The sequence below is a fragment of the Talpa europaea genome, assembly GCF_964194135.1.
Source record: "Talpa europaea genome assembly, chromosome: 10".
Lineage (NCBI taxonomy): Eukaryota > Metazoa > Chordata > Mammalia > Eulipotyphla > Talpidae > Talpa > Talpa europaea.
The window spans coordinates 102,802,223-102,816,968 of record NC_140077.1 but is presented as its reverse complement, the minus strand read 5'-3'; the positions used below and the strand labels follow the sequence as shown (position 1 = coordinate 102,816,968).

Genomic DNA, 14,746 nt, shown 5'->3' with positions numbered 1-14,746 from the left:
GGCCTTACTTGATTATATTTTAACAAGGATCATTTGAGGACCAAAGCAAGGACCATTATGCATGAAGGCAATTCAAAAAGAAACCAGTCACCCAACTGAGGTGATTATCGAAACGTTTATCTAGATCAGAATGTCAACCTTCCCCACCTAACTCTTGTCTCATTTTCACTTTCTTTGGATTCCATTCTTTCAATATGAGTTGCTGGCTCATTTATTTATGTGTCAGAAGTCACGTTGCCCATTCATTGGTGCCATAAGTCACGAGCTGCTGAAAATCTGGGTCTGTGTATCTGGATTTGTAGCCTCCTGTCTAGTCTCTAGTCTGAGTGCATAGTGGGTGATGGAGGAAGCTCTCATGCAATGTTTATAAAATGAATGACTGATTGAATGGAGGGAACAGACAATTAAAGCACAGCGCCGCAGGAGCCTTGGTAGAGTATTTCTCAAATTTGGGTTTGCTGAGAGTCACCTCATACTTCAGTTTCTTCCTGATATCTCACGGGTTACTTTTGTTTCCCTAAATTGGCTTCTTGGAGATATTTGAAAAGAGAACCATAGTTCAGTGTTGGCCTTTCTCCAACCCCCTCTCAGATGCTTTCTTCTATGCTCATGGTGTTCTGAGACTGTTTAGTTTTTCCCATTCTGTTTAACAATCAATAATTACCAGTTATTGAGAAATTACTCCTACCAAATGAATACATACCAACACATACAAGTGTTGAAAACAAATCAAATTTATTATCCTATACTTTAGTAGTTTGGAAGTCCCAAGTCTAACTGAGCTGTATACAGGTGCCAACAGGCTGTGGTGGTTTGTTTTTTGTTTTTGGCTTTTTTAAGCTCGAGGAGGTTAAGCGTGGCCTCACTCACCCAAGTGTTGACAATTCATTCCACGGGGTTTCAGGACTGGGGTCGGGGTACCGTGCTGCCTGCAGCTGGGGGCTGGCTAAGGTCCTCAGGCCTCCCAGCAGCCCTTGCAGGGAGGCTCGGACATCTTGGGGCCAGCAACTGACCGCCATTTCCTTCTCATGCTGCTATTTCACAGTCCTCTGCATCGCGATCTCTATAGCCAGAGAAGAATCTTGGCTTTTAAGGACCCAGTTGCTCCTGGTATTAGGATGGGCCCTCCCAGGTAATCTAGGGTAATTTTCCTGACTCAAGCAAGATCCATCCAAAAACTTCATCCCCACTGCAAAGTCCCTTGTCATTTGAGGTCCCATTCAAAGGGGTTAGGGCTGGACATATTTGAGGCACCTGTTTTGCCTTTTACATCGGGAATGTGCTGTGTTTTATACATTACTTTAGTTATCTCCATTCTCTCAGAAGGAATCAAGTCCTAGGAAAGCTGGGTGCATTCGAGACTATAAAATGACAGCATCATTATTTTAATCCAAGTCTACTTGATTCTAAAGCCACCTTGCTCTTAACCCCTATACCATGCTTCCTGTGAGTGTTCCCTACCACATACCAATACTCACACACAAACTATGAGCTAAGTGCAATTTGAAAAATCACGGTGGACCCAGGAAATGGTGTAGCTTGCACCTTTTCTCCTGGTGACCTTTATACATATCACTTTTGTGTAGAGTGAGGAATATGGTATTCTAGAGAATTTGGCATGTTTGAAATTAATGGCAAGCAAACAGAATAGAAAATATTTATCGGTGAATTTATTCAAATTCACAATTCAAAATTAATTCCAAGACTTCACTTCTGGAAAGCCATGGTCTCACGAATATACCTTGATTGGAGACCACAAATGAACATGAAGAAATTACACTGCTTTATTTTTTTTGAATGTTTTAAATTTATAAAATGTTATGGCACAAAATAATATGCTTATATCTTCATGTGTTTGTGACTCTGATTTTTTTTAACGTTAATAACTGAGTGTAGGATTGTAGTGTAAATAGCAGGTAAAGTGTGATCCCTTTGCTAATTACATGTTGCTTATCCTAGTATGTGTGTGTGTGTGTGTGTGTTTGCTTCAGACTCCAGTAAATATGCTTATTTATGTCCTTTATGTTTCTTTCTCTCTTACTGCATTATTTATATTTATTTATCATTCATGTATTAAGTGTTTAGCACCACAGATGTTTTCTTACTCACACTATATTAGTTGCAAGTTCTCCATGATTCTTTCCTCACAGACGTCTTGGTGAAGCAAGGCGAGGATGAGGTTTGTGAATATTTACTCAACCCATCTGCCCACTAAGTGCAGGTTTGAGCCTTGTGTTTTAATCTTGCTTTCTCAACATGGGGTGCCATATTTATGCCTCCCCTCCCCCTTCATTGCAGAACCTGGATGCTCTGCATGACCACCTGGCCACTATCTACCCAGGCATGCGGGCACCTTCCTTTAGGTGCACAGATGCAGAAAAGGGCAAAGGACTCATTCTGCATTACTACTCAGAGAGAGAAGGACTTCAGGATATTGTCATCGGAATCATCAAAACAGTAGCTCAGCAAATACATGGCACTGAAATCGACATGAAGGTAATGATCTGCAGCAGAATCTTCTGAACACACACGTCATGTGCAATATTACCCAGGACACTGTTTTAATGTATATTTGGATTTTGCTGCTAGTAGACCTCTCCAGAGGTAGCTATAAGCTGGAGCAGTGGTAGCACCAGGAACCTTCTATATTTGGCCTTGGAATGCATTACATGAATTTTTTTTTCCCCCCTGTGGCAGCAGATTTTTCTTTCTAATTATACACTGCTTAAGGCAACATGAAATTTAGTTTGCCTTCCTGGGGAGCACATAGCAGCTGGGAAGCAAGAGGATATGTCACTGACTAAGCTGTGGCCTTGAGAATACAGAAATCCCATAACCTGTATTGTGGATAATCAAGTTCTAAGATACTATAAAAAATTAAATATTATTTTATTGATTACTGTTTCTTTTTCTGTCTCTGAAATATAGTTGGGATGGCCTGTTTTGTCAACACAAAGCTTTGCTTTTGTTTGTTTGTTTAATTGGGTGACTAGTAAAAGACACCCAGCCTCATACTTTAAAAATTGTGTTGCTGCTGATATGCACATTATTAGTTTTGAGTGATTATTTTGATGTATTGTTAGAGTAACCGGAAAGTAAAGAGAACCATTGTTTTTAATATTCCTGACCGAAGCAGTCCCTCCTGGTCAGCTACTTTATGTGCCCGCAGCATATTCAGCTTCAAGAGCCATTATCAGTGGCCCTGAATTTGGGAAGAGGGAGGAGCAAGGGACTTATTTAAGTTTTCTTTAGGGGAAAGTTTTTTAAAAGATTTATTTATGTATGCATTACAAGAACTGGGGTACAGGCCAGAGGTGCGGGAGGTAAAAGGATTCACCAGAGACAGAGTGGGGAACAGAACAGGCAGATCTACTGAAATACGCTGCTGAGGGGAGCAGCAGACAAGACAGGAGAGGTCTGCTGTGCCATGTGGGTTGCTCCGTGGCTGGGGATCGAACTCGTGCTGCAGTGGCTGCAGATAGCTCCATAGTGCTGGGACTTAACCCCTTGCGCCACCAGGGGGCCCCCTCTTTAAGAGAAATTTGTGAGGCAATTCTTTATTATTACTGGTATGTTCTAAATGTATGAGAGTTCCAGACTTTACCCACAGTATTATCCAAAATAAAAATTATAACATTTAAGCAGGTTATATCAGAAAGTCTCCCATGTATTTAATCCATGCCTTGTTAGGAGGAGTTGGTGTCAATTTTTATTTATTTATTTTTGTACTTGTTGCTTACACCAAGGTGCATCTAGTTACTATCACTAGAAAATGAGGCTCCACATAACTTGACATTTTCCAATCCAGAGACATTTAAAAATGAAAACTTTGGGTCAAGAGTTGAAATTCATGTATGATTGTGAATCTCACCAGAATGTTATCAAAATACCCTGTCTCTCTCATGTCTACACTGAACAAACATGACACCTGTTCTGAATGAGCCTTGTCAAGGGCTTTATGTATACTGTGTTTGTTCTTGGTTTCCTTTTTTTATTTTACCAAGCTGATCAAAAAGAGTTACATAAAACCTTTAAGAAAGAAATGCAAATTAGGGTACAACTGGAAACTGCAGTTGCTATGGTTATTAGTCACATGGTTATGGGGGGTGAGGGCATAAGCACATTCTATTAATATATGAAATTCAAGTTTTTACTCAGTTACATGGCTCACTTTATACAATATTTACCTTGTCTTGTGGTCTTCATTTATTCAAGTGCTCTAGTACAGATTTTTGAAATCTGTATTTAATTTTTTCCAAAGCTAGTTGTAATTTCCTAAAATATTTTGATGTCAAATCTACGAGTGTAGCAGGCCCAGAGTTAACAATTTAACTACATTGAGAAATATTATACCATATTATGAAATGATGCACAAAGGACAAGTTAAAATTATGACCAAAAAAAGCAGTTTATTTTGTTAATTTAATAATAGCAAACGAGTTAAATTGAAGAATTAATTAATAAATTTAGGATGCATATAATTCACTTCATCTAGCTACGGCAGGAATGGAACAAAACCTCAAAATTTTAAGGTTGACTGTTTTGTTTTTTTTTCCTATGAGACTATAGCAGAATTAGCCCAAGAGGGCAAAGTTTTCTAATTAAAAATAAGGACAATAACATTTAAACAGTGTTGTGTGTTACTATGACCAGTAGGTGTGCCCTGATCTCTCTGTGAAAGCAGATCTGAAAGAATACAGCATCCATGTTCATTGTTTTCTTCTGTAGTCTCAGATGATGCTACAGTGAACTCCTGGAAAAAGCGGGGGAATGAGCAACATTTTGCTTCCCTTTTGAAGTAACTGAAGCAATGACTGCCCCAACTGCTTCCCATTTGGATCAGACTGCACCTGAGCTAGTGTTTCCACAGCCAAGAGGACATGTTGCTAGCAGTTTCTGGAACTGTAGCCTAATAATGTTTTTGTCCATGAATCATATTTTAGAAACATGGCTATTTCTTCAATTATAGCACTGTGCTCACAATGGTTACTTCTTTAGAATGAATTTCTGGATTTAGAATTAAGTCAAAGATTATATACATTTTTAGGACTTTTTATGCATAATTTTCATCTATCCTTCAGAAGGATTAATTTAAAATACCTCTACTAGTGGTATCTGACATGATGTTTTTGTTTTCATTAAAATTTTAGATACCTGCCAGTTGATAGGTAGAAAATGACATTGCATGCATTATTAAATACATAATTCTACCAATTCACCCTCCATAGTGCCATTTTACACGGTTTGTAGGTCACTAGTAAGTGTGCAAGTATGCTGATGGGTAGGCTGAGCCCACCAGGACAGTTTTATCTCTTTCAACCAAAGAGGCCTTAAACTGGTCACTGGTGCCAGATTTGCAGTGTTACCATAAAAGATTATTCCTCAAATTTCATAAGTCAACATCTTGAAATAATTTTCTAATTCAGACATGTATAACATTTGTGTGTGTGTTAAAATTTTGTAGTTGACCCTCTATACTTTTTCACTTTTAGGGGGACAGGTTTTATTAGGAAAAGGAGAAAGAAAAAGAGAGGCCCCTGCCCGGTCCTGGGGGTAGGGGCTGCAGTGGACCCACTGATTCATTCTCTGAGCTAGTTTCTTAGGTCCATAAGTATTTTCAGTAAGTTGAAATGGAGCCTTTTTTCCCCCTTTCAACACTCAGGTCATTCAGCAAAGAAATGAGGAGTGTGATCATACTCAATTTTTAATTGAAGAAAAAGAGTCAAAAGAGGAGGATTTTTATGAAGATCTTGACAGGTTTGAAGAAAATGGTACCCAGGAGTCACGCATCAGCCCGTACACTTTCTGCAAAGCTTTTCCTTTCCACATCATATTTGACCGGGACCTCGTGGTCACCCAGTGTGGCAATGCCATATACAGGGTGCTCCCCCAGGTAAATGTGCCTCACTCCCAGGGAGCTGTTTTTCCATGTAACCCTTGACTATGTATCAGTCACAGACCCCACCAATCACTCTGGTTGTTTATTTTATTTAAAGATTTATTTATTTATACAAGCACTGGGTACAGTCAGAAGCGCAGGAGGGTGAGAGAATTCACCAGAGCCAGAGCAGGGAACAGAACAGGCAGGCTGACGAATCACACTGCTGAGGGGAGTAGCGGGCACGACAGGAGAGGTCTGTCGCGCCATGTGGGACCCTTGCCAGTGGCCGGGGATTGAACCGGCTCTGCAGAGGCTGCGGGCAGCTTCACAGCCCAGCGCTCAACTGCTGCGCCACCAGGGGAGGCCCACAGGCTGGTTGTTTAAATGTGAGCTAAGTGCATTGAACATACCACAACTTTCCTGCGGGCGCCTATTTATATATTAATCACTTAAGGGGATGGGAAAATGATATGGAAATGATGTTTATTTTCATGAGAAAATATGTAGTTTCCTAGTAACCATCAGCTTACACTTCTGTATTCATTCTTTGAGCAATCTCATTCATTGGATATCTACAGAGAATAACTTTAAAATCAGTCTTTGACATCTTTAGAGAAAGGAAATAAATTTAAGAAACACGAGAGGAAAATCATGAAGATTATCATGTGATTTAATAGAGAAAGCATCAAAAGACACAGGTGATGAGAGCCAACAGATGATTTGTTTTATTTAAACCCATTTGTAAAATCTTTGCATGTTACATATTTTTTTCCCCTCTCATCTACTAACTGTTGGAGTTCTACATGACATGTGTCTAGATACTTTCACTTACAATTAAAGACATTCGATAATTCAGGGTTAACCCCAGTGGGATCCGGTGTAAACCTATAATACAGAAGCAGAATAGTCTAGGGCCTGAGCTGCTATGCTGGCCCTGCGTCTCCCTCATTGTGTGACCTTCAGTTCATGGTATGACCCTCAATATGCTCCTTCACCTCTCTGCTTATTTTCCCTTTGTTATATATGAGGATGGGGAGCAGGTGAAGAGCATTTAGTCCGTTGTTCATTGTAAGCAATCAACAGCTGTTATAAATTATTATTAACCATCTCTTGATAAACTTCAAATGCTTGCTAGTAGTTCTGATATTTAAATTTCATTTTAAACATAAGAATTTGACACCTTGCAATATTTTAAAGGATAAATCTGCATTCTTTCTTCTTTAAAAATTCTCATTTGTAAGTAGTATATATGAATGTTAGTCACTTGAATCCATATTAGGATTTATGTTTATGGAACAATTTTATGTTCGTTTAATCACTGAGTTGTTTACATCACGTTTGAGATATTTTATGTACATAGTTTGAGATATTTTATGAAATAATTATGATCTACTTTTAAACATTATTGAACTCTTAACATAAAAGTACCAAATAATAAAATTTATTTGGAGTGATTAAGTGTTCATTTATTTTTTTCTACATTTCAGCTCCAGCCTGGAAATTGCAGCCTTTTGTCTGTTTTCTCTCTGGTTCGTCCTCACATTGACATTAGTTTCCATGGCATTCTTTCACATATCAATACAGTTTTTGTATTGAGAAGCAAGGTAATCAAGACATTATTTCATTAAATGCGAGTAAGGTGTGTTGCAAATCAGAAGTGTTTCCGAGAGGAAATTAGCTATTATAACATTCTATGAGATGGGGAATTTAGAGATCAAAACTAGATGTCAAAGGGAGTTTCCATGACCAAGGCAATGTTACTGAGTTTTGGTTTGTCTGAGGGATAGTGGAACTTTATCAACTGATCAGAATTAAGAAAAGTAATTGTTAAGACTGCCTGTGCTGGGACAGCCCATTTTCTTATAACACCAACGACGTCTACTCCCTGGAGGGCTACAGTGTTCTATTTTAGAAATCAGATGAACTGATAAAGTTTTGTTTTTAATACTTAATCCAAAGCTACTGATATATTCTTTCTTTTGATTGTGCTATTTTGTGGGACAGTATCTTAGAATACCCATGTCATCCTTCCTAAAATCTTCCCATAGGTCTTACCTACTCTTACTTTATGTGTTTGGAACCAGCTCGTTTAGCTACTCTGTGGGGAGTGGGGAGTGAAGAGATTTGATTTCTACTTTGGTATAACCATATATTGTATGTGGTAGCCATGCTGGAAAATCAGAAATAAGATTCACAGAAGCTTTAGATAAACATATTTAATATTACATGACATTAAAGACAGCATAGCTACCGTCTTTCTAGGTTCTAAGGAGACAGTTCAATTTTCGACTATATTTGTAAGGTAACTTTTACTTACTACCTGCCAGAACTCTTCAGAACTGTGATCGCCTATCCTAATTGGTGCACTTCTCCCTTATGACTTGGTGAAAAATAAAGTCTATGTGTCCTTTTCTGAATTTTTAGGTAGGAAGAAAAGAAATTGGTTAATAGGTTTGTCTTGCCTTTTCAAGGAAGGATTGCTGGATGTTGAGAAGTTAGAATCTGAGGATGAACTGACTGGGACTGAGATCAGTTGCTTACGTCTCAAGGGTCAAATGATCTACTTACCTGAAGCAGATAGCATCCTTTTCCTGTGCTCACCAAGGTAACAATTTTTAGATTAATTATCTGTATGTAAGCACCCTTCTTTAACTAAGAAAGGAATTCAAAAACACTAGTTCACTGTAGACTACATGGTCTGAAGTATAATTAGATCTTATATTCTGTTCTCTCTTTGCAACAAAGATAATTTCGTTCGACATTTGTAATAAACTCAGAAGAAATCATTTATTCTATTTTTAATCCATTTGCTCATTGTTTATGTCATTAGATCACAGAAGCCTAATCTCCCTTTAGTTAATTCTCTATCTTTGTACCTTCCAAGGAGGTATCATGTAGAATAGCTATTCTATAAAACAGCTAATATGATGGCTAAATGCAGTGTGGCAAAAAAGCATTCAGGTTCACTGTTCTTTGATAGATTTTTAAATATTTCAATGAATGAAGTCAGATCCTTCCTTCAATTTTCCATTTTTTTTTCCTGTTCATTCAAATATTTTGAATGGTAGGAAAAGTTTGGTTTACACTTAACAGTAACCAGGGTCACTGCCTTCATGTGGACATGTTGGGACTGATTTTGCCTCATTTTGCCATATACAGTGTGATGAATCTGGATGATCTGACAAGGAGAGGTCTCTATCTAAGTGATATCCCTCTCCACGATGCCACACGTGATCTCGTCCTTTTGGGAGAACAATTCAGAGAGGAATACAAACTCACCCAAGAACTGGAAATCCTCACGGACAGGCTGCAACTCACATTAAGAGCCCTGGAAGATGAAAAGAAAAAGACAGACACGTAAGACTGCATCCTATGGTTAAAGGAAGGCATAGTATATTGAGACTCTACTGTAGTTCAAATGGATAATGAGAGTAAAAAGTTGCAAATGGGATCCATTGCAACTCTGGACAAGTAGGAAAACTCTTCCACATCACTCAAAAAAAATTATGCATTCAAATATAAACCAATCTGAATGGTAGTGGGAGTATGTCTTGAGTTTTTAGCAGCCAAGTTGAGGAATACAAGCCAAAACATCACTATGAAAATTTTAGAATGATTCAAATGCTTATTTAAAGTCCATTCATTCATTCATTCATTCATTCATATAAGAGATTTATTTTGAGTATCCCGTATGTCCCAGGGGTCGGCCAGGTGCCGAGGGTTACACTGAACATAGAACTTAGAATTGGCCAATATATTTAAAAAGACTTCTTTTCTTGAACACTGAATTATTTTAGGGCTTGACAGATCTGACTGTCACAGATTGTAATGTCATCTATAAGTAACAAGAATTAACATCTATAATGATATTCAATAACAAAAAGATCAAAATATAAACTTATTTTTCCAAGAATTGTGCATTAAGTTATGATATATTATATAAATGACCTTACAGGTAACATTTCATTTTTAAGTAATTCACTTAAACAAATGCACACTGTGAGTATTACTTGACCTTACCTGAATATAATGATTAAAAACACTAATCTATGACATTCATAAGAAATTTTCCCAGGTTCTTGTGTATTCATTTATAATATCTAAAAAATATTTAAGAAATAAGATCTCTCTTGAGAATTGAACCGATCTCCCTTACTTTCTTAAAGTGGGAGTTCTGTGGTAACCACCAGAATGGGGGTATCCTGTACTTCCAAAATACAAATAACAACATAAACCAACATTACTTCAATAAAAAATGCACCAAAACAAACAAAAACAGGTTTATGTTTTCTATATCTTTATTTCCAAATATGGCTAATATCTGATACTCATCTTAGTAGGTGTCCTACATAATCTAGGTCTGTACGATGCAAATGACATTGCTGTTCCATGCACTGCACAGTACACACATGACAGCTACTCCCCGAAGCTCTTACCCTGACTTGTTGCTTCCCGTCCTGAACAGGCTGCTGTATTCTGTGCTTCCTCCATCCGTGGCCAATGAGCTGAGGCACAAGCGCCCAGTGCCTGCCAAGAGGTACGACAATGTCACCATCCTCTTTAGCGGCATCGTGGGCTTCAATGCCTTCTGCAGCAAACACGCCTCTGGAGAGGGGGCCATGAAGATCGTGAACCTTCTCAACGACCTCTACACCAGATTTGATACACTCACTGATTCCCGGAAAAATCCCTTTGTTTATAAGGCAAGTCCCCCCTCCTACGCTAGCGCAGTACGCTGCCTTCTGAATGTCCTGATCCTCCTGCCCGCCAGGGGACACTGCAGTCGTAGGCCTGACTACACCTCTGCATTCTTGCCACAGAAAGCTTCCATCCTTGCTATTTACCATCTTTATAAATAATTATCTTTTGTTGTAAAAGTTATTTTAAAACTTTCTCTTCCTTGGAACCCAAATGAATAGAGCAGATGGTTCTGTAGTTAAAATGTAAAGTCCAGCTTTTTTGCACTTTCATTAACAAGTCTGTGCAAGTTGTTTATGAAACATGGTATAAACATGGCTTTGGTCTCAGAGCTCGTTGTGCAGCAGACAGTCCAACTGAAATACAGGGAGCTTTGCCCTGGGAAAGAGTCATGAGCAGGAGAAGGGTACTGGGGCTCAGACTCACTTTTAGTTCACTTTGAAGATAAACATTTATAGGGCATTTCTGCGCTTTGTTTCAACTAGAAACAAATATCATATTGGAAAAATGAAGTCAGTGGAATATTGCTTCGTAAAGCCAAGAATGTTAACTAAACCACCCCCAGGCATCTGGAGTAATATAAGTGCCACAAGAACTATTTATTTTATAGTTGTTTTCCCAGGAATAACTAACACTTGGTGAGCACAGCATAAAAATAAATGGTTAATGGCCATGATAAATCACTGATCTTCAGGCAGTGCCTCTTGTACCATCAAATCATCACTTTTTTAAGGGAAATAAAGTAATAAATTGTTCCACTGAATTATGAGGGTATCTAAAGTGAAAAGTTAGGACTTCGAGAAGGAAAATCAAGCTGTGGCTATGCCTGCCTGTCATCAAAGGGCCTGAGTGCCATGTGTGTAAATGTCAAATAGGGGCAAGGTTCATCTTGTTTGGGTTGTGCATATTAGACTTTTTTTTAAAAAGATTTATGTATTTATTTATTTATTTATACAAGCACTGGGTACAGTAAGAGGCGCAGGAGAGTGAGAGAATTCACCAGAGCCAGAGTGGGGAACAGAACTGGCAGCAGGACCAAAGCACACTGCTGAGGGGAGCAGCGGGCGGCAGGAGAGGTCTGCGCGCCATGTGGGACCCTCGCGGGTGGCCGGGGATCAAACCAGCGCTGCAGAGGCTGTGGGCAGCTTTGCAGCCCAGTGCTCAACCACTGCGCCACCAAAGGAGGTCCTACATATTAGACTTTTAAGAGAATTAAAAGAGAGGAAAGTTCAATATTACTGATAACCTTTGAAAAGTTTTTTTTTTGTTTTTGTTTTTGTTTTTGTTTTTTACTAGGATAGCAAATGAATCTGGTTTATGCTACCAATAAACATCTAAATACATGTGTTGTGCTAGGTAGAGACTGTTGGCGATAAGTATATGACCGTGAGTGGCCTGCCTGAGCCCTGCATCCACCATGCACGATCCATTTGCCACCTGGCCTTGGACATGATGGAAATTGCTGGCCAGGTTCAAGTGGACGGTGAGCCTGTTCAGGTTAGTAAGTAAAATGACTAACGCAATAGTTTCTAGAGACCCTTGTGAGCAACTAATTCATTGTCTTGACCAAGTAATCATTAAAGGTGTGCAAAAAGGGGCATCTTGACAACAAACAGTACTATTTTATTGAACCCAGTGCATTACAGGGACTCGGGAAAAATGTCCATCTATTTTAAATTACCTGGGCTCTCCCATGGACTGAAAGTAATGAGGAGGAGACAAAACTTTCTGTCCCTTCTGGTTTATTTATTTATTTTTTTAATTTCTTTCCTGTGTCTCATGTAAGTGGCCAGATTCATATCTTTGAAAAATATTCAGGCTTTAGAAAAAGAGTGTTTCTCTTGGAAGACAGATTTTGTGAGGGTTTTTGGTATTGTCTGTAATGTACTTGAAGTTCTTCTTAGATTCTTAGAATTTTTATATGATGAGCCTACATTATTCTGGAATATAAAGTAAGCAAAAATTAGTGTTAGCGATTGATATGACGGAGGCAAAACTTTGATTTCTGTAGATAACCATAGGAATCCACACTGGTGAGGTGGTTACAGGGGTCATCGGACAGAGGATGCCTCGATACTGTCTTTTTGGAAATACTGTCAACCTCACAAGCAGAACAGAAACCACTGGAGAAAAGGGAAAAATAAACGTGTCTGAATATACATACAGGTAAGACAACAGGTATTGATTTTAGTGATTTACAAGAAAAATGTCTCTTTGCCTGTGGCTCAAATCCAAGTGATTTTGTTACCTTTAAACAGTTAGCACCTGTGCTTTTAGGATAGTTTGGTTTCAATTTGCAAGGGCTGTGCTATTATTTCTACGTGGAATGTTTTTGCACCATCATAGAAAGTCCTAACATTCAGCATCACCAAAACCTTCAGTTTCCTTTGAACACAAATTTCTGTGTATCCATTTTGTCTTGGTTTGGTGCTGTCACTTGCTCCATTCAGCCATACCCTGTGCTTCTCTCTCAACTGCCTGTCCCTTGCCTCTCAGGTGCCTTATGACACCAGAAAATTCAGATCCTCAATTCCATTTGGAGCACAGAGGCCCGGTGTCTATGAAGGGCAAAAAAGAACCAATGCAAGTTTGGTTTCTTTCCAGAAAAAATACAGGAACAGAGGTATGACTCATCAGAGAGAATTTTTTTTTTTTTTTTTAAGATTTATTTATTTATTTATTTAAACAAGCACTGGGTACAGTCAGAAGTGCGGGAGGGTGAGAGAACTCTCCAGAGCCAGAGCAGAGAGCAGAACAGGCAGAAGGATCAAAGTCTTTTTTTTTTTTTAAGAGAGAGTATAAATATAAGGAACATATTCACAGAAAATATATTTCATTTGAAAAGAATTCTTGCTCACAGAAATGAACTCTTAAGTAAGGCAGCAGAAATATGGAAACATTAATGAGCCAGTTAGGACAATAAAAACTTCTTAGGGGATACTTTATGGTGGTCAGTTTTGTCCTCCATGAAATTAAAGCCAAAAGCATCAGATGGAAAAGTCCTATTTTGTTGTTGTTGTTCTTTATTGATAATATGCTCACACACCACCACTGTGATTGGGATCAGGGTAGGGGGGGTCCCCTGGCCTCTCCCCTTGGCCCCTGCTCCCTCCTTAGATCACCATGAGGGCCAAGTCAGGACCATAGCTCACAAGCGGTTTCTTAACCATGGAAGTTCATATTCTCCAAAGAACAAGCTATCTCGCCGTGGAGTATTCAGGGATCTTTGGAAATCCAGTCCTGCTTGTGTGTTTGTCCTGGAGAGATGAATTATTTCCAGAATTCACATGCTCGTTCTATGATTATACTCCAGCCAAAAGCCCTGTGATCAAGTGACCCTTGAAACACTGGGCCTCCAACTGGAATCCTGGGGTTCTTGTGCAGACTGGGGTCATGCCCTGCCTCCTCCCATCCCCCCACCCCCAGAGCTGGTTGCATCACAAGCAAGTTTTACTCTTTGTTCCCATGTTGATGCATTGGCTTTATAGAGGGGGTGGCATTACAGGAATATATATGCGTTTCCTCTATGTGTACATTCCGTGAAGATGCTTTTAAATGATAACAAATCCTAAAGGCAATGGAATGCCAAGTTAGAAAATATTTATCTGTATCTTCTTTCAGCTGTTTTTACTTTAAATTATTTACTTATGGGGTTGGCACGCTTGCCGCTGCTGATATGATAAATTAAACTGCATCTCAAGGGCGGCTCATTTTAGTTGGGTGGCCTGTTTCACCCAGCATTAAGTTGGGGATGAATGACTTAGCAAAACTGCAGATATGAAAGCACATCACTCTCTAATAGGGAAAATATTTTGGCGAGGGGGTTACTACAAGCTTTACTATCATTGAAAAGTAATCTTGTGTCTCCCATTTGTTTAAGGAAACAAAGCAGGATGATGACTGATCTTGGGTGTTGAGGCGAAAAGGACTGCAGGTTAGTTCCAGCTCCGCACTCGCCCATGCCAAGCCTAAGAGCAGTTATTCTCTGTGGATTGAGATCTTGCTTTGTCCTGTCCCGTTATCCCTAGCCTTTCTCTGGGTGTATATTTCGCTCCTCATTATTCAACTCTAGCTCTGCTTTTGATTATTTTCAAGGTTTAATATGTTATCTGAAATTTGGCTTTAGATGTGATTGATGTAAGCTTCATGTGGCTAAAAAACTGTTAC

At 39.0% G+C, this 14,746-nt stretch overlaps 1 protein-coding gene across 2 annotated transcripts in view; it reads left to right on the top strand.

Moving 5' to 3' along the window:
- GUCY1B1 (guanylate cyclase 1 soluble subunit beta 1) overlaps positions 1–14,483 on the top strand; it is a gene marked incomplete at both ends in the record, with an annotated part of 33,117 nt that extends 18,634 nt beyond the window's left edge. Inside the window, 10 exons of one of the 2 annotated variants that reach the window (XM_084245059.1) lie at positions 2,299–2,496; positions 5,663–5,893; positions 7,369–7,485; positions 8,353–8,486; positions 9,041–9,238; positions 10,446–10,584; positions 11,936–12,076; positions 12,591–12,745; positions 13,076–13,202; positions 14,460–14,483. In XM_084245059.1, the coding sequence (XP_084101185.1) occupies positions 2,299–2,496; positions 5,663–5,893; positions 7,369–7,485; positions 8,353–8,486; positions 9,041–9,238; positions 10,446–10,584; positions 11,936–12,076; positions 12,591–12,745; positions 13,076–13,202; positions 14,460–14,483 (1,464 nt within the window). Of the gene's footprint in view, positions 1–2,298; positions 2,497–5,662; positions 5,894–7,368; positions 7,486–8,352; positions 8,487–9,040; positions 9,239–10,346; positions 10,585–11,935; positions 12,077–12,590; positions 12,746–13,075; positions 13,203–14,459 lie in introns of both variants that reach the window. The other variant, XM_084245058.1, reaches the window with a different exon arrangement.
- Positions 14,484–14,746: the final 263 nt, after the last annotated feature.